Raw genomic sequence first — 21580 nt, 5'->3', positions numbered from 1 at the left:
TAGGGGATTTTGAAAGAAAAGTGGAAAAAAATAGCTAGCTTCAGCTAAGATATAGTTTTTTGTAAATTTACTATTTTGGATAACTAGAAGTTATTCTGTTGCAGTATTTTAGAGCACTGTTATGTTCTGTGGCATGTAAACATTATTTCTAAAACACATACAATAAAGCTTATGTCATAAATGTTGAGAAATGTTTATTTTTAAATAAATAATCCAATCATCTTAATAATTATATAAGTTTAATTTACTCTCCTATATGTTTAGGTTTTCAGAATTGTGATGTTCAACTTGTCTAAATTTTAAATCATAATGTAGATTTTTTTGCCAAATTAAAAAATGTAGAATCATAATGTAGCGAAGACACACGAGAATAGATTATAGAAATAATGTACTGCCTTCCTGGAAATTTCAACTTTGAAAGAAAACACTGATTTTATTTGTGAAGAGGTCAGCAGAAAGACATGATTTTTTTAATGAAAGTGAAATACAATATCTATTTTTTATAATTACCTTTTCTTTAAGTTTTAGGTTTATGATCACTTTAAGTCTACAAAATAGTCTCAACAACTGCTACCCAAAGTGTAATTCTAGGACTAGTGCCATCACCTGGGAACTTGTTGGAAATCAGGAATCTGAGAGACCACCCTAGACACACTAAGTCAGAGTCTGTATTTTAGCAAAATCCCCAGGTCATTTATGTACATGGTAAGAGTTTAGGAAGGACAAGTCTAGACAGTGGCCAAACATCTGCTTATCTTTCTTAGTCTTTTTATATGCACTACTGAAAAATATTGCAAAGTTAGGAAAAAGCATAAATATGTTTTAGAAAATGACAAGGCTTCCAGGAGAGAGAGGAGGGAAATGGAGCATAAGGGTGAGAGGTGCTGAGATGAGAAAGGGGAGTAACTGCCAAGCAGCTCTAGTTTCATATTACAACCAGTGGAAAGTAGAAATAGCACTTGCTGTTTTTTTTAATTCTTTATCTACGGCTATCAAGGGCAAATTAATTCTTCTTTGAGAAACCTCTGAGGTGGCGCACTTTCAAAGCAGAATAAGGAGTTCACAGAATTACAGAGCTGAAATTTACCTTTCAATTCTCTCCTTTTAGCCTTTATTAGGAGGCGGCTAAAGTACAAAGATTACACCACCCATGGCTGAGGCAGGATTTAGGTCCTAATGAAGTAACCAAAGAAAGCTAGTTATCAATACAATTGTGAATCTCACAGTGTGAACAACTGAAACATTCCACACCTTATCTCACACAGTCCTTTTAATCTTAAAAAAGCAAGTCATAAATGGGAGAACTTCAAATATCCAGAGAAAAATTGAAACAGTATTGGTACAGAAAGAGGGACCCCTTCCAGGGCCCGAGAGTGGGCTCTCATCTAACACTTGGAAATGAATTGTCTGAGGAGACACACATGCTGACAAAGCAAGAGACTTTACTGAGAAGGGGCACCTGGGTGGAGAGCAGGAGGGTAAGGGAACCCAGGAGGACTGCTCTGCCATGTGGCTCACAGTCTCGGGTTTTATGGTGATAGGATTAGTTTCTGGGTTGTCTCTGGCCAATCATTCTGACTCAGGGTCCTTCCTGGTGGCAAGTGCATTGCTCAGCCAAGATGGATTACAGCAAGAAGGATTCTGGGAGGACATATGGACTGGTGTCTCCTGTCTCCTTTTGACCTTTCCTGAATTCTTCCGGTTGGTGGTAGCTTGTTAGTTCTATGTTCCTTACCAGGACCTCCTATTGTTAAGATAACTCACACAAGTGGTTACTATTGGGCCTGGCCAGGGTGGGTGGTTTCAGTCAGTGGTTCCCCTAATAACTCCCCCGGAGAGACTTCATACTCAAGATACTTCTTGGGAATTGGGGTAGAGGTCTCTTTCTTCTGTAACTACTTCCTGCTGAGAATAGGCATAGTCCTGCCTAGTAGAGTAGAAGTCTCTCTCCACCTGATCTAAATCAAGGTATTCTGTGCCCAAAACCAGCATTCACCCTCATGGTAACAATTTAGCCTGAAACTCTTGGAGCCTGTTGGAGATGAAACAGACAGGGGCCAAACAGGAGGTCTAACAGGATGGTCATCACCAGGCCCAGAAAAGGAAGGCAAAATCTGGGGTGAGAGCTGCAGGGTGTGTGACTTCCTTCTGATTGGTTGGTGGTGAGGTAACAGGGTGGTGGTTCCAGGAACCTTGTGCTCAGCCTGAAATTACCATCCTCTCTACCTGGGTGGGGGCCTTAGTTCCTGCAGAAAAACTCAAAGATGTTCTTATGCATACTCCTTAGGAGGAACCAGGGCCCTGCCCCAAGGCTGTACCACCATTTGACGGCTCCTCCCCTGTTTTTGCATCCCCTCCCTTCCCTGATTAACAACTGTTTGAATCTGCCCTTTGGAGCTCAGGGAAGGTCTGGGAGGCTGAATGAAGTCTATATCCTATAAACAAGAAACAGGGGACACAGAAAGGATTTGTATTCCAGAGCCCCACAGAGTCCTATCAGTTTTAATTCAGGAAACTGGGCGATGACAGCTCTGGCCACTTCCTGCTAAAATGGGGCCTAGTCCTGCCTCAATTTGGAAAACAGACACTGAATTGGAAATATTTCTGAGTTCCAAGTCCTGGATCTGAGTCTTGTATGATTCAAATCTCAGTCCCTGGATCTGCCATTTTAGTGTAACAGACCAAATTAGAAGTAGTTGGAAGAGTGACAACTGGAATTTTAATAGGCAAAATAAATCTCATTTCTTTTCAGGAGAATAAGCCTGAAACCCAGTCTGGACCAGGCACTTTGGAGAGACTTGTAGCCATGTAGCCAGTTGTCTAGTTTTATCTAAGTAGGTTTTAACTTTTAATGTGGTGTTAACACATAGATAACAGGTGCTACTGGTCACCACACATGTCTCTTTTCGTTAATGTATGATCTAAAACAATTCCATTGTCTAAAATGTAATAGTTACAAGAGGAGACCTTTAAAAAGTAAGGTTGCAGCTACCAGCTGCCAGCAGACATTGTTTTGAGGATGGCTGGTAGCATCCAATTCTGACACAGCTCAGAAAACTCAAGTTCTTAGCAATACAAGGACTTGTCTGAAATCACACCCATAGTGTCACCTAGTTATTTCATTGGATAGCTGAACCACAGCTACTCCATTTTGACTTTTAATTGTAATACTATCCTTAATAAAGCAGATGTCACCGTTAATGATGTTAGTATTTCTCTAGATATGGGAAGATATAAGAATTTGGGCTCATAAAATCTCCTGAAAGTATTTAACTATCTAAAGGCCTGTTCTGTCAGTTTTTCTCAGAGCACAGAGTGCCTCATTCCTGATCTCCACCCTGAATTCCTTTCAGGGGGTGTTGAAGGTCAGTGGCCACAGTGGCCATTGACTTAATCCTTGCAGAAGCAGATGGCAAGTGCCAGTTTCCAGTCAGCAGGGCCCCTTCATGGTCATAAATTTGGTAAATTCGACCATGGTTTGGGGGGGCATTTCATGACCATTTCGTCCCACTGTGCTGGGAATGCTCACTCCCAGGTCTGGTGAAGATTTCGCTGATAGGCCACTCAGTGTGCTATTACTGGACTAGGTCTTATTAACAGTAGCCAAAAATCTCTGGGCCACCTGTCTTACTAGCCTCTTACAGTCCAGAAAAATATTCCCTCTTGTTGCTTCATCCCATATCTTGAGTTGCGCTATTATAATCATTGATCTCATATGGAACTACATATCATCATTTTATCAGAGGCTCAGTCACACATTTGGTAATACAAGAAACAAAAATGTTGTAAAACAGGCAATATAAAAAACAATATAGCTGGCAGATTAGTGAGGTCATAAGTAGGAATATAAGTCAAGAACTTCCATTAGGTGAAGCCCAGTATATCGCAGGTCATCTGACTTAGTCTGTTCTGTACCAATCCCTATCTTTAAGGGAAATTATATATTGGCATTGTCCATAAGGCACCCAGTGCAGTTTCCCAGTGTTACTAGACTGATTATCCTTAGTATGATTTATTTGTTCCCAACAGAGAGGAGCTTTTTACCTTAAATTACCATAGCCTGGTGTTATCTACTTAAATCTGCCCCATAATTGTGGGAGATTTTATTCCTTGGCTGAAACTTTGCTTGTTGCTCTGATTGAGCTTGAGTAATAGAAGAAAACTCGTATTTATGGCCAGGGTCAGAGCAGGCATTATTAATTGACCAGGTGAGGGGATTCCATCTAGTAATATCAATAGTAACCTGAACATAACTATAATTTTTTTTTGAAAGTAAATTTCCTCACAGCTAACCAATTAGAGCCCTGGAGTGGAGAAATCCACCAAGGTAACCCAGAAGTACTAGACACAGGTTAACTGGCCACAAGCCCAACAACTGGACTGATTTTTCAAACTAGCATAGGATCGTGCCTATGATAGAAAGGCAACTGATTCATATGCAAAGGTCCAAGAATCAAGAAAACATTATAAATGATCATACAAGTCAGGTCCAGGATCTTGGGCTAGCTGTCTATTTCTGATATTGTCTTTTTCTCATCCTAGGAGGAATGTAGTTTCTCCTGTGTTTGAGCATTGTTCTAAGGTGAGTTTGAGGTCAGCAGTCCTCTCTATAGACCAGTCCGGTGCAGGGGCCCTTTGTAAGTGGAAATTAATCCAAGAGTCAATTCCCTTCAGTTTCACTGTGCATGAGCTAGTTAAGAGTACCTGATAAGGGCCCTTCCGTCCATGTTGGAGACAGTCCTTTCAATTATGCCTTTTCCAGCATGCATAATCCCCTGGTTGCTAGTTGTGGGGCATCTGATCTTCATCCAAAGATAGATTACTGAGATAAGCTTCAGAAACAAACTTAGAGTGTCCTTCAATTAAACTTTACATTAATATAACATAACAGCAAGGAACTATCTGGGAGGTGAGTCTTAGTAAATAACAGACTGCCATTAACAAAACTGGAATTTAATATTCACTGAAACATAATCTTTTTCTCTCTAAAATTACCCTCGTTTTTACCAAATATAACCAAATTAAGACTAGTCTGTTTGCAAAATAAGTTTGGTCTCAATAAACTTGGCCTGATGATTTATATAATTGTAATTGATCATATGGGTTTTCTGCTTGCTGAAACTTTTATAAGGAGTCTCAGACTGAACTTTTAAAAGTCCTCTCAGGGCTAGGAAAGTCACACCAAGGGCTTGTCACAGATTTTGCCTAACAGATCTAGGTGAATGCCTTCCTTTTCAAGGTCCCCAAAATACCTTGAGATTTCTGTACCTGTTATTGAGGGAGCCTTCCTAATTTATCTGATAAAGCTGCTGGGAACCTAAGGGCTTTCACTCTTGAAGGAGCAGATAGAGAGAAAAGATAAATGTTTCAATTCTGCTTACAAAGGTATAATTTACCAAATTACTGTAAGTCATAATTAGTGTAAGGAGAAGGTTTTCCTTATACCTGGAAAACACAGATTTAAACCAGTAATTTTTCAGATAGAAACCATGAAAATTACAACCATATTCACCAGTTCACTCAGTCCTGTGTAACTAATCCTTTTTGTTAACAGCTTTACGAAGCCATCAGGTTTCCCATTAGAATTCTTCAATTTCTTACCCAGTTCAGCATTATGGTCTGAAAGTCAGAAACTTGTATTTATCCAAAAGTCCTTTCTATAAATCTTCTTGAAGAGGAAGCATTTTTGCAAAGGCATCAGAATGAAAACATATCTGTCTATAATGACAAGACTTCAGGAGGTACGTTTAAATCTGTTTACAATACAACTGACAAAGTAACTTGGTTACTGCTGTGACACACTTTCAGATAATAACTAGAATTATGACTGATAATATTTTACCAGGACATATCACATTTTTAGGAATTCCATATAATCTCTATATCTATATTAGTAACATGTACCACACAATATAACCTAAGAAGATTAAGTTCCCATGTAATTTAACATACCAAATGAACCTAATTAGTTTACTTCTCTCTTTGGGATGTTTCAGGGGCCCTTTGAAGCATTCCAAAGTTAGCTAGAGGTCAAAAGGACTTCATTAGAATTTGATTTAGGAACTTTTGTCAAAAAAATTCAAAAGGGTTTAAAACAGATAATATCATAGGTCACTGTGAAACAACAGTTATTCACTTAGCCAAAGTAACAATAAAGGATTTCAAAGGCAAATACAGAACAGATCACTCAAAAGGTAAAGAAACTTAAAATCTGTTATCAAAGGCAGTTCAGCATTTTAAGAAAACTTGTCCCCTTAACAGAGAGAAAAGGCAAATTCAAGTTTTGTACCAGCTTACTTTTAAAATTCATTTACTTAATCAAATTTATTTTAAACTCAGTCAGTCCTGACCATGCACAAAATTCTTTTCTTGGGGCCCACTTTCCACAAAACTTTTTATCACTTTCTGTATCCATCACTTTATTTTTCCATTCAGAAACAGCCACCTGTAAGTCAGACCTACTTCCTTTTCCCTTAATAAAATGCAATTCCATGCCTCATACCTTTTTTACTGAAAACACACACCCTACTTTAAGCAACCATGGACTGTCCTTTATATCAGCACTCTGTAGATTGGTAAACATAAACCCAAATAATTTCTTGAAAAATGTGCTTTCTTATAGAAAATATCTCAGTGTGGCACCAAACATATTTATTAACAGTCCTAAATACCTTTTGTTTCTCTACAAAAGGAAGCCAATGTTCAGTAATTAATGTTTCAGTATCTTATTTGGGAATGACCTAGCTATTCAATAACCTTCCATCACTTAATTTAGCACAACTCTAGAATTTCAAGTTACCAGAATCTGGAGAGACTATTTTAGACAGACATTCCTAAAGCATAATTATTCTTAATAGAGTTTATCTAAAAGCTCTTATCTCATTTATATTTTCTTTCCTTAAAAGTTTCTTTACATTGAATTTTGTTTTGTTTTTTGCTGACAATTTTATAACAGATATAACAAGATTTTATTTAGCTTATATTAAACCTAGGTGCAATAAAAGTATTACACTTAATGTTGATAACTCTAAAGACATGTCTATATCAATTAGATTGACAAACTTATACAATACCAGATATTTATTTAATACTGAATATTTCCCAGTTCACGTGAACCCGAAATTCATTTACTTTTCTTTAAGTCAGTTGAACAGAGCTCATTTACAAATTAACCTCAGCAATATTATCCAAAGACAAAGACACATACTGAGACATACAAATATCCAGACAGACACAATGAAAGATTTAGCTTCATTTTCTAAACTTAGTCATAAATCAGGTATCACAATATAAAATTCACTAGTTTATAAATAACAGTTGGAATAAGTAAAATTTTTAAAGGCTTCTTCCCATTTTCCTCTCAGTTGTAGGAGTTAGAGATGGTCTAGATAAGGGTTCCTGAGAGCCCTGGTCTCAAGGCACAGGGAGAGAAAAATCATGTTCTCCTAGTAGGACTTGTTCCCTTAGGGTCAAAATTCTGAAAAGACGTTTGATCAAGCTTGCTTTGACTAACTGTATATGCAAAAAAAACCAGTTTTCAAGAGTTTTACCTAAACCAACTTTCTCTGGAGTCTAAACAATATGGTGGCCACACATATTCCCATTTCACAAGGCAGAATGGCCATCACAAATCACAACACAGAACACAAAGTATTAAACACACACAGGCCTGGCCATCCTAATCACACACTTGCTTAAGCACAAGATTGCAGTCTCTCAGAAAACCTCCTATAGAGACACAGAACTTCAGATCCGAGTACTAACAGAGTAAATGGAAATATCTCAGGTCTTCAAAAATCTCAAAGGAAGGAAAGGAGGCCAGGTTGAAGGAAGAGGGGAAGGAAGGGGGACAAAAGGGGTGGCCTTATGGATGTCTCCTGCCACCTGCAGACACCCAGGTGTCATGGGACCTTTCCCTGGGCTTCTAGGAAGGGAGGATGGGAACTCAACCCTACCAGAAACAAGAGACCAGACCAGAACCAGAATTCGAGTTCTCTGCCCACCAGAGGTGATCAGGCTCCGACCCTCAGTTCAGGCTGAGGCCCTTCAAGCAGACTCCTACGTACAGGATCAGGACAGAAGAAAAAAGGGTAGGATAGGAGGGGTTGAAAAGAGGAAAGAGAGGGAAGGGGAAAGAGGTCAATACAATCTCTTGTTCCTTACCCAGTTGGGGCACTCTGGCCAGTCATCCACGTCAGGAGACCACGGAAAAAAGGGTCCCGGTTGCGGCCACTGGGTCTGGTCCCTCGGCAGGTGAGCTGGTCCCCGCGTACCCTGAGTGGTCAGGATGTCAGTCATAGCAAAGAAGAGGTCCCACCAAAATCGCCATTTGTTGCAGGAAGGGGGACCCCTTCCAGGGCCCGAGAGTGGATTCTCGTCTAACACTCGGAAATGAATTGTCCGAGGAGACACATGTGCTGACAAAGCAAGAGACTTTATCGAGAAGGGGCACCTGGGTGGAGAGCAGGAGGGTAAGGGAACCCAGGAGGACTGCTCTGCCAGGTGGCGCACAGTCTCAGATTTTACAGTGATGGGATTAGTTTCTGGTTGTCTCTGGCCAAACATTCTGACTCAGGGTTCTTCCTGGTGGTATGCGCATCACTCAGCCAAGATGGATTCCAGAGAGAAGGATTCTGGAAGGACATATGGACTGGCGTCTCCTGTCTCCATTTGACCTTTCCTGAATTCTTCCGGTTGGTGGTGGCTTGTTAGTTCCATGTTCCTTACCAGGACCTCCTGCTGTTAAGATAACTCATGCAAGTAGTTACTATGGGGCCTGGCCAGGGTGCAGTTTCAGTCAGTGGTTCCCCTAATGGTATCATAAAGCCTCAAAACATGGAATCTATGCAGCTGCTTTGGTTTGTTTACTTCTTAAGTGAGTGGGGGGAGAAAAGAGAAGGAAATAAAGTTTACTGAATGTCTTTAATTCTATCTGTTTTCTCGTGCAATTCTTACAACAGTTCTGTAAGATATTATTATTTGTATTTTTCACATCTATCAAGTAGTGATTAGTGTGTTTAAATTCCTTGTCTACATCTGCACAGCCCAGGTTTCTGGCACTAACTCCAGCAATCTTTCCACTACACTACCTTGCTTCCTGAGGTCATTGAAAAACTAAATATAATTGGATGCTTTCAAATGATGATTGATGATCCTTAGACAGGCAGGACCTGGGACCCTTTGCTGCAGTGCTGCAATGCTTGCACCTGGACAAATGTCTCCTCAAGCTACAAATTACAAAGAAACTAAAAGGGACTAAAAATAACTGTGTGCATGCGCAGCTGGGGCAAATTATGGACAAAAAAATACAAAAAGACCAAAAAACCCAACTGCCACTTCTAAAGAGCCGGGAGCAAAGACAGGGTACTGCCCATGCCCCCTGCACACACCAGCTCGTGCCACTCCCCACCTTGGAAAGGCCACAGGAGTGAAAAGGTTCCCTTGCTCGCTCCCCCAAGGTGGGGGGTGGGGGGTGCGAGCTTGTTCCTTACATGGGGTGAGGGTAGGGCTGTGTTCAGGGGTTGGGCCAGAGGGGTGGCTTAGGTGTTTCTCCCACCCCTTTGGTGGTGTTGTGCACAGGGGGCATGCACAGTACCCTGCTTTTGCTCCCCACTCTTCAGAAGTGGCAGTTGGGGGTATTTTTGGTCTTTTTGTCCATAATTTGCCCCACCTGTGCATGCACAGTTTTTTTAGTCCTATATAGTTTCTTTGTAATTTGTAGCTCAGATGTTTGTCCAGGTGCAAGCACTGCAGCAAAGGGTCCCAGGTCCCAGCCTATCTCAATTTGATAAGTTAAATGTACAGTATTACAAATGAAAGAAATGGTTAAATATTATCAATTATTTGTGGTACCAAATTGTATTCACACAGAATTTCTCCTTTCCTTAATAACTGCAAAGATGTACTGCAATAAATTTTGTCTATTTAAACAGGCAGTCATAAAACTACTTTGTCAGTATGGTCTGATTGCTTACGAATTTTAGCCACATGTATTCATAATATAATTAATTAATATCTAATTGTTTCACCTTTCATCTGAATGAAACTAAGAACTTGTTGGTAATAAATACATGTCTTTGGCCAATTCTGATTTGAAATATGGAGTTTCCCACTTTCCTAACTAAGTATTTCTTAAACAATACAACCATGCATTTAATTCAGTATCACTTTATACCTGGCCAAATATGTTCATTTTGGGGGCAACCTGAGCATCATTAGCAAAACTGGAAAATCCCCACCTGGTCTAGAATCTCTTGAAAAAATTCCTTGAACACTTTGGTGCTGTGAAAGCCCATTGCCACAAAGTTAAAACAAAAGGAAAAACAACCTATATTTCATCTCACTGAAGTATTTTAAAGATTACTGTTATAAAGGTCTGCCATCCATCCATTCTCTTGTATTCAAGTTGTCTTATATTATTCTATTTCATTGCAATTGGGTTCCAATCCATTTGAAATCTGTATTTTCCTACAATAAGTGCACATAATCACATTTCTTTTTGAACATTCAGGCGGCTACATACAGTGTGAGAATCTAATTTTAGAACAGAACACTTATGCTCAACAAACACTATGCAACAAAGAAAAAAAGGAAGCAAAATATGATGCTAAAAATAAGTCTTGTTTTTCATGTGACTGAGCAAGTTGACTGAGAAAATGCTTGTTATGAATTTGATATCCATCTGTGTCCAATGTTTCTCAGAGACACAATATCAGGAATTTTTTTTCAGTAGGTAAAATATATGGGATTTATATTTACTGAAATCACAGAAGCTTGTATTTAGATTTTACTTAATACCTCCTCTTTTATTTCACTTTATCAGAAAGCAGGTAAATGGGAATATAATTTCAAGGTAAGTCATCTATAATTGCCAACCCAGCCATTTCCCTGAGTAGGATTCCTAACAAAAATAGTGGCTTGATTTACCTTTTGAAGGCTGTGTATATCAGACAAGTATTATATTTCCATAGTCCCACTGACCCAGAGCTGTGATTTCTTATGTAGAAACAATTAGTAAATAGGAATTTCAGTAGTTTAGTATTATGCTTTTAGTTCTTGTTTGTTAAATACCTACACCTGTACACTTATTTTTTTTAATACTCATATTCTATTCTAACAAGTGCACAGATCACCTTGTTAGAAGATCATACTTAAAATTTTAAATAAGAACTTTATTATATTAATATTTAAATTGTTATTCTGTACTTGATCAATAGGGGAAATCCTGTTTTTGCTATTAAATTAAATACCTATAACAGTCCAAATTCATTCTTTCTTTATGATTATATGTAATAAAATTGACCAAGTTTCATTTTAAACTTTTCGTATGGCATCTTTTAAACTGAGACCTGTATGACTGGTTCTTCAATCAACCATACAGTCACTTCTATCTGTTCATTAAAATATCAATTTTTTTACTTCGTGCTTTTTTACCCAAAGGTATGACCTAATTTTATAATTTTATGATTCTTATTTTGTCACCAAAATTGTTTCCCTAGCCTAATTCCAGTTGGCTTTCAGTAGTAATTGTACCTTTAAAAGGGTAGATTTAGGGCTTCCCTGGTGGCGCAGTGGTTGAGAGTCTGCCTGCCGATGCAGGGGACACAGGTTCGTGCCCCAGTCTAGGAAGATCCCACATGCCATGGAGTGGCTGGGAGCCATGGCCGCTGAGCCTGCGCGTCCGGAGCCTGTGCTCTGCAACGGGAGAGGCCACAACAGTGAGAGGCCCACGTACTGCAAAAAAAAAATAATAATAAAGGGTAGATTTAGGATACTCCATGACACATCTTGTTTCAGATAGCAAAAATATGTTTAAAGGCAGGAAGCATTAACTTTTTCTTATGCATCTTAAAATAGTATGATTGAAATTTTGTAAAATCCCAGGAAATACTAATGCTTTATATTTCAATAGAGAACAATTAAGTAATGCTATGTTATAAAGAGAAACCAATACCAGCATAGGGTTCATATTATCCTGTTTTCTAGTCAATATTTTAAAAAATGCTATAGGAAATGATATTTGGCAGTATGCTGCATGTCAGCCTGTATGTCACATTGCCTTCAAAACTGAGTTAATATGACAGTTTCCTACAGTTGCGAGAGGCATTTGTAACAAATATGACAAAGGGCTGGTATGCTTAAAAAAGAGCATTTAAAAGAAAAAATATAAATATACAATATATTTATTTACATTTATATATATATATAAAAATATCCAATATAAAAATATCCAAGGTCTTGAACACAGCATAGGAGATATATAAATTAACCAATGAAAATGAAAAAAAAGGTATTTAAATAACTAAAAAGCCATTAAATAACTGTAAAAAAAAAGTCATTTCATATGTGTTCTTTTATCCATTTCTTTATTTATCCTGTCCATATGTCAAGAAATGTTTATAGTGGCAACACACAATACTGATGCAGATGCAGTGAAACTGACACAAATACAGTATTTTGGAATAGAGTAATCACAAGAAAACTGCTGTTGCTATTATTGCAAAATAATTATTACAGATTTTTTTTAATTTACTAATATGTATTAAAATGTTCATACCTTTTGATCTTGTGATTTCACGTCTAAGAATCATTAAAGAAATGATTATAGATGTGGAGAGAGATGTTCAGAGATGTTTATCACAGCATTATTTATAGTAGCTCCAAATTGGCTATCCCCCAACCCCAATGGAAAAGTTAAATGATTTTTGGCAAGTCTCCTTTGTAGAAATTAAATTTTTTAAATATTTAAATATTTTTTAAATTTTTAAAATATTAATTATAAGAATGATGCCCACAATATAAAGTGAAGTCTATTTAACTAGATGAGCTCAATTACATAAATTTGCATAAGGGATTAAAATTACTAGAAAACCAATAAAATATTAACAATTGGTATCTCTTCTAAACAGAATACTCAGGAAAAAAAAAAAAAAAACTATACTTTTTTTTTTCCCAAACAAATGAAAGCACTAAATGTTTTTGTGGGTTTTTAAAAATGAAAAATAATTTTTTATCTCAAAGGGGTTGTTTCAGATTTCTAATTTCTTCTGGTTTATGGTTTTTCAGAAGTACCTAGAGTGAAATTTCTTTGAGTTTGTTTCATTGTCATTCATGTGATAAACATTTGGGGGGAAAATATTACAAATATATATTTTTTTCAACAAATATATTTTTTATGGAAAAGTTTATATTGTATTCATATTCTGGAGGTACATTTCCTGAGTATAAGTAAAATCAAGTTTTTGTTTTAAACCAAGGAAAACTTTATAATTCATTTTTCTTTTTAATAACACATGAAATTCATACTCACTAACACTGTGGTCTTTGATGTTAACATGACATTTACCAAAAAAATGTTCATTGCAAAAATCACTAAGGGTAGAGGATTATCAAACCCAGAAATTTAAAACAGTATAGATAGGAAAGGCAAGCCTGATTTCATAAATAGCCCCCCAAACTAGTCTCCTTAACAAATCAACTATATGGTGAACAGTATCATTTCACAAATAAAATTTATTATATATGATAATGTTACCTTTCCTATCTTTGTAAATCATTTATTACCATTTGACTGTAGAAAGTAAGTCCTTGAAATGGAAAAATCCAATGATTTGTATCCAGTAAGCTGCCCAAGAGATGTAGTTTAATTTTATCAGAATTTATTTTCTGCATTGGTCTTCCACTAAATATTTCAATCAACAAACTTATAGAGTACCTCATGTGAGCAGGCACTGGACTTCATGATGTAGATAGTCATGGTCCCTGGCATTCCTGGAGCTTATGTTCCTGTGGAGGAAATAGATGGAAAACAAGAAACAGACAAATAAATTAATTACAAATTAATTAGAATTATGTCAAATTAAGAGCCCAAATGGAGTTAATCATTTTCTTTTTCCTCCCTTCATTAACTTTCTAATTGACATTTAGATGAATGCACCAATGCATATGTGGAACACTTTTAACGCCACCAGGTTAGCCCTGTGAAAACACAGTGGAAATAACTTGAGTACCATATTGTACAAAGTAAAGCCAAGCCCTAAAGCTAAATTATCCCCTAGATTCTTCCCTGGCATCCACTCAAGTTTAGGGCAAAGGAATGAGGGAGCCAAAGACCATAATCGAAAACTCACTGGACTAATCAACGGTTTTGAATATGCACTCACAAAATAACTCATTTAATGCTAAGAGCATTTTATTGCTGGAATGAACACCAAGAATATAACCTTTTCTATCCAAAATAAACTTTTGCCCCAAATGTTTCATCATTTGATCTCAGGCTCTTCTCTGTATTCTCAGTCTTATCTTCAGTTACTCCTACTGAATACAGTTGACATGAAAGTCAGCTAAAGGGATGTGGCTCACAGCTCCATGGATGCAATTATTGTGACATGTGCTTTCAGTGCTTATCCAGTAGAAATTGTATGTTGCTGAGAATGATTGATTTATTACTGCCTTTGTACTAGATTTTGTCATTACTCATTATTTTCTTTGTCAAACAGACCCACACTCTTCTTCACATACTCACCCAGTCCTGTCTCTCAGTAAGCAAAGTAGCTGATGGCTCCCAACAGCCCACTGTGGAAATATGTAATGATAACCCTTTGCAAAAATGGCATCTAAGAAACTATACAAGAAAGGAAATTTTTAGAAATATTTTTAAGAATTCTACTGATTACTTTCTCAAATAATTTTGGAGGTTTGTGTTGCAGACTTTATTAAATTTATTTTAGTGTTTTTCTTGTGTTTTGGTACTGAAATCTAAACTTATTTCTTTAAAATGTGGTTTTAAAAAATCTTTATGTGCTATTTCTCCTTGGAGTTATTTTTCTCTTTTACTTCTTAGCTGCTCATTAATTTGGAGGCTGTATATATTAAGTGGTGTTTGTCTATTATTAATAGGTATTTTCTTACTAATAGGTATTAATAGGTATAATAGGTATATATTAAGTGGTGTTTGTCTATTAATAGGTTTGTCTATTATTTATTAATAGGTATTTGTGTATTATTTATTATTAATAGGTATTTTCTTTATTTCAAATATACATATGCATAAGTATAACTGATGGAATATATTATGACATATTAGCTCTAACTATAGCCATGTCTATATGACAATAGATTTTGTAACAGAGCTGAAAAAACCAATAAAAAAAAAACTAACATAGCCCAAAAATTGTTTTTGGAACACTGAAATTATTAAATTGTTAATTTTTATTCAGATACTTTGTGTGCAGATACAACATATCCTTTCTAAAATTTACTATTTTAACCTGAAACTTAAAGCAAATGCATTATTGAAGACTAACATGTAATTTTCAATAACTTTATGAAGTAAATTATTTCTGAGCATTTCTTTGTGGCTGGTTAAATGACATAATTATAATAATAAAAGCTTTTAAAAATTGTACTTTTCTGACTTGTATGATTTGTGAGTATCTTCGCAGTAGACAGTAAAATGAATTATTATTCAGTTCAAGTCCAATAAGTACCTGTCCTAGTTCTTGATCTTAAGGGGATTATTGTCCTGTAAATAAAAGCTATTATATTGTCCCATACCTTGCTATGAGAACACATGGGAAGTCAGGGAGTTATTCTGGTTCAAATGAATCAGTTAAAGGCTGTTAGTAGAGGACACAATTGAGCTTGGGATACTTGTGACAAGGCTGAGAATGGAAGTATGGAGAGGAGGGGGAAGAGGGATGTTGTTTAGATTAGACTTACATATGAGACAGGGCATTCCAAACATACATTGGAAAGCTGAAGAAGTCCGGACCTTTTGCACAAGGCAATTTGCATATATTATCTTAGTTTGTTTTCCAAGAAACCATACCTGGTAGATGCAATGCCCACCAAGTGGTCATCTCAGATTTAACTATTTAGTCTCACAAAATTACAAGTCTTTTGCACTTTAAGAGGCCCACTATTTGCCTTCCTATCTGGTATTATAATGCAGTTTATCAGATGCAGATGCAGTTAATCAATCAGAGGTCATTTTTACTGTAAGTCATTGATGCCTATAAACATAGTTAACAATTTTACCCTTAGGTTGCAAGTGATCACAGCTGACTAAAAGTCAAATTTTTTAAGCAGTAAGGGAAAGAGCATTTTTACATATTAGTAAGTATAATTAAGCATCTGACAAAGTATGTCCTCAGAATGATTTGGTAGCTTGCCCAAATTTTCATGGCTAGTAACTTGGGAAGCAGAAATTCACACTTAGGGCTATCTAACCCTAAAATGTCTGATCTTTCTACTCCACTACACTGAAAAGGAGAGTATTTTCCTTGGTTGGTTATCTTAACAGCAGTGGCTTTTGACTACTAATGAATTCCTTCAAAGAAAATATTTATGCATTTTTTAGAAAGAATACGTACTAATATTTTAGAAACTATCACATATGTAATTGACAACAGATATTCAATCTAATCCTTAAAGTCATATACGTGTTTTTTAAAAGGATCTAATAGAAGCAAACAAGGGTAAGTGGCTTTTTTGGAAAAGGACATATATACACAGAGGACCTCAGGTACGTAACAAAAATGAACACTTTGATTTTTTAACTAGAACTTTCTAGAAAAAAATGCTTGTTTTCTTTTGTATCTTTTTCCAAGTTGGCTTTTGGTTCATAAATGAACAAAATAATTTCTGGCATCATTAGCATAAATCAACTATCTTCTTGCCTATCTTTGGCCATTTCTTCTTTTGTCCATTTTTCAGTATAAATGGCTTGATTCCATGTATTGAAAAGAGCAACAACAAAGGCCTAAATCTTCAAATCTTCTTCACATCTAATAGTCTTGCTCTTTTAATTTCCTGTTTGTTGTCTATTAAGCATCCTTTACCACAAGCCTATTTTCCATTCTATCTTTTCTCAGGACAGCGCAGTTCGGGGTGTTTGTAGTCCTAATCCAAAACAAATTATAAGTGTCTAGGCAGTGTTTCACCACCATTTTTTTGCATGCCCCCTGCATTTTTTATCTTCTGACTTTCAATATAATATCAAGAGCCCACCCCCCCCCAAAAAAAAGTATTTGTCTACCTTTAATTTTGGTAATTTGCAACAAGAGTATAATATATGAATACTTTTTTCAAGATATATCTCCAAATCACCTCCCATATTCAAACACGTCTCTTCTGGCTGGGGAGTTTTTCGTGTAGTATGGTTCTAGGCATTGCCCATGAAACTAAGCAGAACTGTATATGATAATGTATACAATTAGTGCATAAGTTAGTATATAAAACCATGTGGACTTAAAATATATATCTGAAAAGTCCAAAAATATGACTTCAAAATGTAAATGTGAACTCAAAAGAGAAGACTGCTTAACCTGGTGCAATTATTGGAATTACATTTCAGCATTTGGGTACTGAGAGGATGCTTATTAATACTGTTGTTATGAAAATATATGTAGGTATAATATTTTAAAAATATGTCCATCACATCTGTTTTTATTTGATGCTGGTATTTTTTAAGATCCTTAAAAATGCAAACTAAATATGGTGAGCACACCATCAAGTAAGATAGATCTTTGTTGCTATGGTAATTACTCTTCTACAATGAATGTCTCACAGTCACAGATACTATGGCTTGTATAGTATTTTGAAAAGGGAACATCTCCAGCAGTTTTGTTCATCTGGGTCACAGCTGTGACATCTCTTTTCGTATTTGCCAAATGGTTACTAAGTAACACATGCCCAAGAAAACTAAGATTCTGTAAAAGCTTGTTAATATTTGCACTCCTCAACTGAACTCTAAACTCACAAATGGGCTTTTTGCAAAGGAGCCTGAATTCTTGGCAACGCATGATAAATGTCGGCCAATTTCTTTAACCATCTGCAAACAAAGGTGCATTAGACAATGATAAAACCATAACAGTGAAAGTTGTATAATAATTAATTCAGAGCCACCTGTGCACAGTTCCTCTTACAAACATATCTCAATGTTTATACCAAAAAAAAAAAAAGGACTTTTTAAAGAGCAGATTTAATCTGATGTGCTAGTGAAGTTTAAGATAAAATATGTTGCACTGATTATTGGTTATCTTTTACAGAGACTCACCTTGAGACATGTTAACAGTAATCAATGTCTAGATGAACCTTCTGAAGAAGATAAAATGGTGCCTACCATGCAGGACTGTAGTGGAAGCAGATCTCAACAATGGCTGCTAAGGAACATGACTCTGGGGGCATGAAGACCATTTCCCCTAAGCCATGAAAGTGTCTACACTTATGCTTTTCCATTATTTCAATTAGGAAAAAATATTAACTTTGTTGAATTGAAAGTTTTAAAATCCTTTTAGTATTCTAAAACACAGTTGTTTATAATTCATTTTTAGGAATGTTTGCTTATTTCCCTACTAAAATTTGTATCTGATTAAAAAGCACATAGAATAAATAACAGCAAACTGTTATTAAACATCAGAACAACTTGAAAAACGAATTGTGTTTCCTTTTAAAAAAAAATTATTGCCATCATGTCACAGGATTAGTTTGGGGGGGGGCTATTTTTATTTTTTTCTTATAATGTGGAAAAAGGGACAATGTAAATGCCTTATAACTTCATTATGAAATGTTATAAATTGTTTTATAAACTCTGTTTCTACTGGACCTTCATGGAAACATGTTGAATTTCTATGTCAACAGCAAGGCCATTACATTGAATTACTTCTAAGCAATGCATTTGTTGCTCAAAAATCAGTTCCAAATTTTGTACCAGGAAAAAACTTAAATTGGATATTGACATCTAATAGAGTTCTTATAAAAACATCACATTTAAACAAAAAAGTGGAGGAGAATTTGAAAATTCAATTTAAAGTACATGAAATCAGAAGAAACTAGCTAGTCATTGAGGGGAGCAAAATGAAGCTAAAAAACAATTGAAACATTTTAAAAAGATATTCTGTTTGGGTTGCAATCACTTCTAACACAGGCTGAGTGTAACAATCAGCTTGGTCCTAGAATTGATGTGGGAAACTCAATTTTTAACCACGTTGTCTCATAAACGATACAGTTGTTTTTCTCTTCACTCTAGAGACTGGGACTTGTCACTTAGGCTACACAGAATTGTAGGTGAAAGGTAGAGTATTAGCCCTAGTTTTTAATTCTTTGGCATTTAGGATTTTAGTTAAGTCACTGTGACTACTTTATTTTTATATTTAAATAAAATAATGCATTACTATCAGAATTTCATTGCTATGCCAGAATATCTAAAGTTTTCATCACTGGGGGAATGAACTCAATATATATCCATTAAACTTTTATTTTAACTGAAATGCTAGATATCATTTGCCATAAATTATGACTCAAGGAACACAGTCATAATTAGGCTACCTTCACATGTTCTTTTTCCATCTTAAAACACTTTGTATTCAAAATACGTAAGTAGAAAACATGAAAAAAAAAGAAAAATCTGTGACACCATTTAAAATGCCCATAAACTTGCTCTACATATGTATTTTATTCATTGTAAATGCACTCAGCAGCTAAGAGAAATTTTAGGGAGGGGGTGGTGGGGGAATGGAAGACGTGACCTCTTAGAGTAGAGAATGTCATATCGTTGGCTCTCATCCTTTCTTTAAAAGCTCTAATAGAAAATATTAATCAGTTTGATCAGGTTGGCTACAGGCAATCTCTCTCTCTCTCCTCACTCTCACACACATACACATACACACACACACACACACACACACACACAGGCAATCTCTCTCTCTCTCCTCACTCTCACACACATACACACACACACACACACACACACACACACACACACACACACACACACACACACACACACACACACACACACACACACACGGAGCTCACTTTGTAAAAGCTAGTAATATCCTGTACGATTTTCTCAGCTAGCATTCCTTCCTTTTATGGCTTTAAACTGGTATAACTCTAAGGAAGAATTACACTACATGGAGCATTTCAGGTTTACTCCTTAAAGTGTAGACATCCCTCACCTCAAAGTCTCTGAGGATACCTGAATTTTTTTCCATCTTTAAAACCCTTTGCATTCAAAGTACTTGAGCAGAAGACATGAAAAGGAAGAAGAAAAATCTATCCGTGAAATTTGTGCTGATATGTTTTAAATTTATTTAAATTTAAAATTACAAACAAAATTTTAATGTCGGGGCATTTTTTTCTGACGAGAGAATTCATTGCTTACAGCAAATTTCTAAGGAAGCTGTGACTCCTAAGAGCTAGTAAACCACTGCCTTAAATTGACAGTGGCCTCACAAGTCTACTGAGGTCTGACTTGACAATCACAGTTTCCATTTTAACTCTCTTCTTCCCTCTTTTCCTCTTGTCCTGACTAAAATATGACAAAATGTCCCTGCAAGGCATTCTTCCTTAAATTTAAAAAGCTTAAACACTCAAGAACTCTTTTATACAATCTGTTTCACTTATTATGGATTTGTCAATCAAAATGCATATGTTATCTAGTGAAGAGTCAATGACAAGTTTTTAAAAATACAGCTACTCCACTGAAACTGAATTTGACACATTTTGGAAGCATTTTAAGTATCTGAAAGTTCATTATGGTCATAGCAAAAATACAGGAAATATGAAAACTGCCTGAGCTTGAATGCCAGAGAAGAATTTTCAAAGAATCTTCATATGGTTTCAGCAAATGCTGTTAGTGTCCAACAAACAAAAAAAAAATAATACTAAATATTACAAACCACCCAAAACTAATGACTAATTAAATTTTCTTTTCAAAAATGCTGTATTCAGGGCTTCCCTGGTGGCACAGTGGTTGAGAGTCTGCCTGCCGATGCAGGGGACACGGGTTCGTGCCCCGGTCCGGGAAGATCCCACATGCCGCAGAGTGGCTAGGCCTGTGAGCCATGGCCACTGAGCCTGTGTGTCCAGAGCCTGTGCTCCACAACGGGAGAGGCCACAACAGTGAGAGGCCCGCTTCCCGCAAAAAAAAAAAAAAAATACTGTATTCAATACAGAAAATTAAAATCATGAGTGGATTCACAATGCATTCATCTAATACACTCCTTGTCTATGGAGCTAGACTAATAAATATTTCAAATGACTTGAATCTTCCTCATCTGAGGTCTTCCCCATTGAAGTTAATGTCAACTCCAGGCTTCCAGATGCTCAGATCAAAACCCTAGAGTCACTTTTGACTCCTCTCTTTCTCTCTCAACTTTAATTCATCAGCAAATTCCCTTGATTCGGTATCTGAAATATAACCATGAATCAACGACTTGGCACACATCCACTGTGTCACTACCTGTAACCTTTTAAATTGAAATATGCATATAATTTGGTTTCCTAATTTCCCAATCCTTGCCCCTAATTGTCTTTTTTCAATACAACAGCCAAAGTCATTCTGATAAACATAAATTTGATTGTTTCACTTCTCTGCTCACAACCCTGTGACTTCATGTTTCTCCAACCAAACTTCTTACAGTGGTCCTCAAGGTCCTTCATGAATGATATCCCTCTACAAACACACACACACACACACACATTTCTGACTGCCCCTTATTCTACTGTGACTGCCAAGCAAATTTCTGTCTTAATGTTTTGTTCTCTTGCCCAACAGAACTCTCACTCATTTTCT

General features: G+C 36.3%; 1 protein-coding gene across 1 annotated transcript in view; it reads left to right on the top strand.

Moving 5' to 3' along the window:
• GALNT13 (polypeptide N-acetylgalactosaminyltransferase 13) overlaps nucleotides 1–18455 on the top strand; it is a 559439-nt gene extending 540984 nt beyond the window's left edge. Inside the window, exon 13 of the mRNA XM_019922237.3 lies at nucleotides 18051–18455. Coding sequence (XP_019777796.1) covers nucleotides 18051–18191 — 141 coding nt within the window. The 3' untranslated portion in view covers nucleotides 18192–18455. The remainder of the gene's footprint in view (nucleotides 1–18050) is intronic.
• The last annotated feature ends 3125 nt before the right edge of the window (nucleotides 18456–21580 follow it).

The sequence above is a fragment of the Tursiops truncatus genome, chromosome 7 (genome assembly GCF_011762595.2).
Source record: "Tursiops truncatus isolate mTurTru1 chromosome 7, mTurTru1.mat.Y, whole genome shotgun sequence".
NCBI lineage: Eukaryota > Metazoa > Chordata > Mammalia > Artiodactyla > Delphinidae > Tursiops > Tursiops truncatus.
This window is presented reverse-complemented; position numbering and strand designations above follow the sequence as displayed.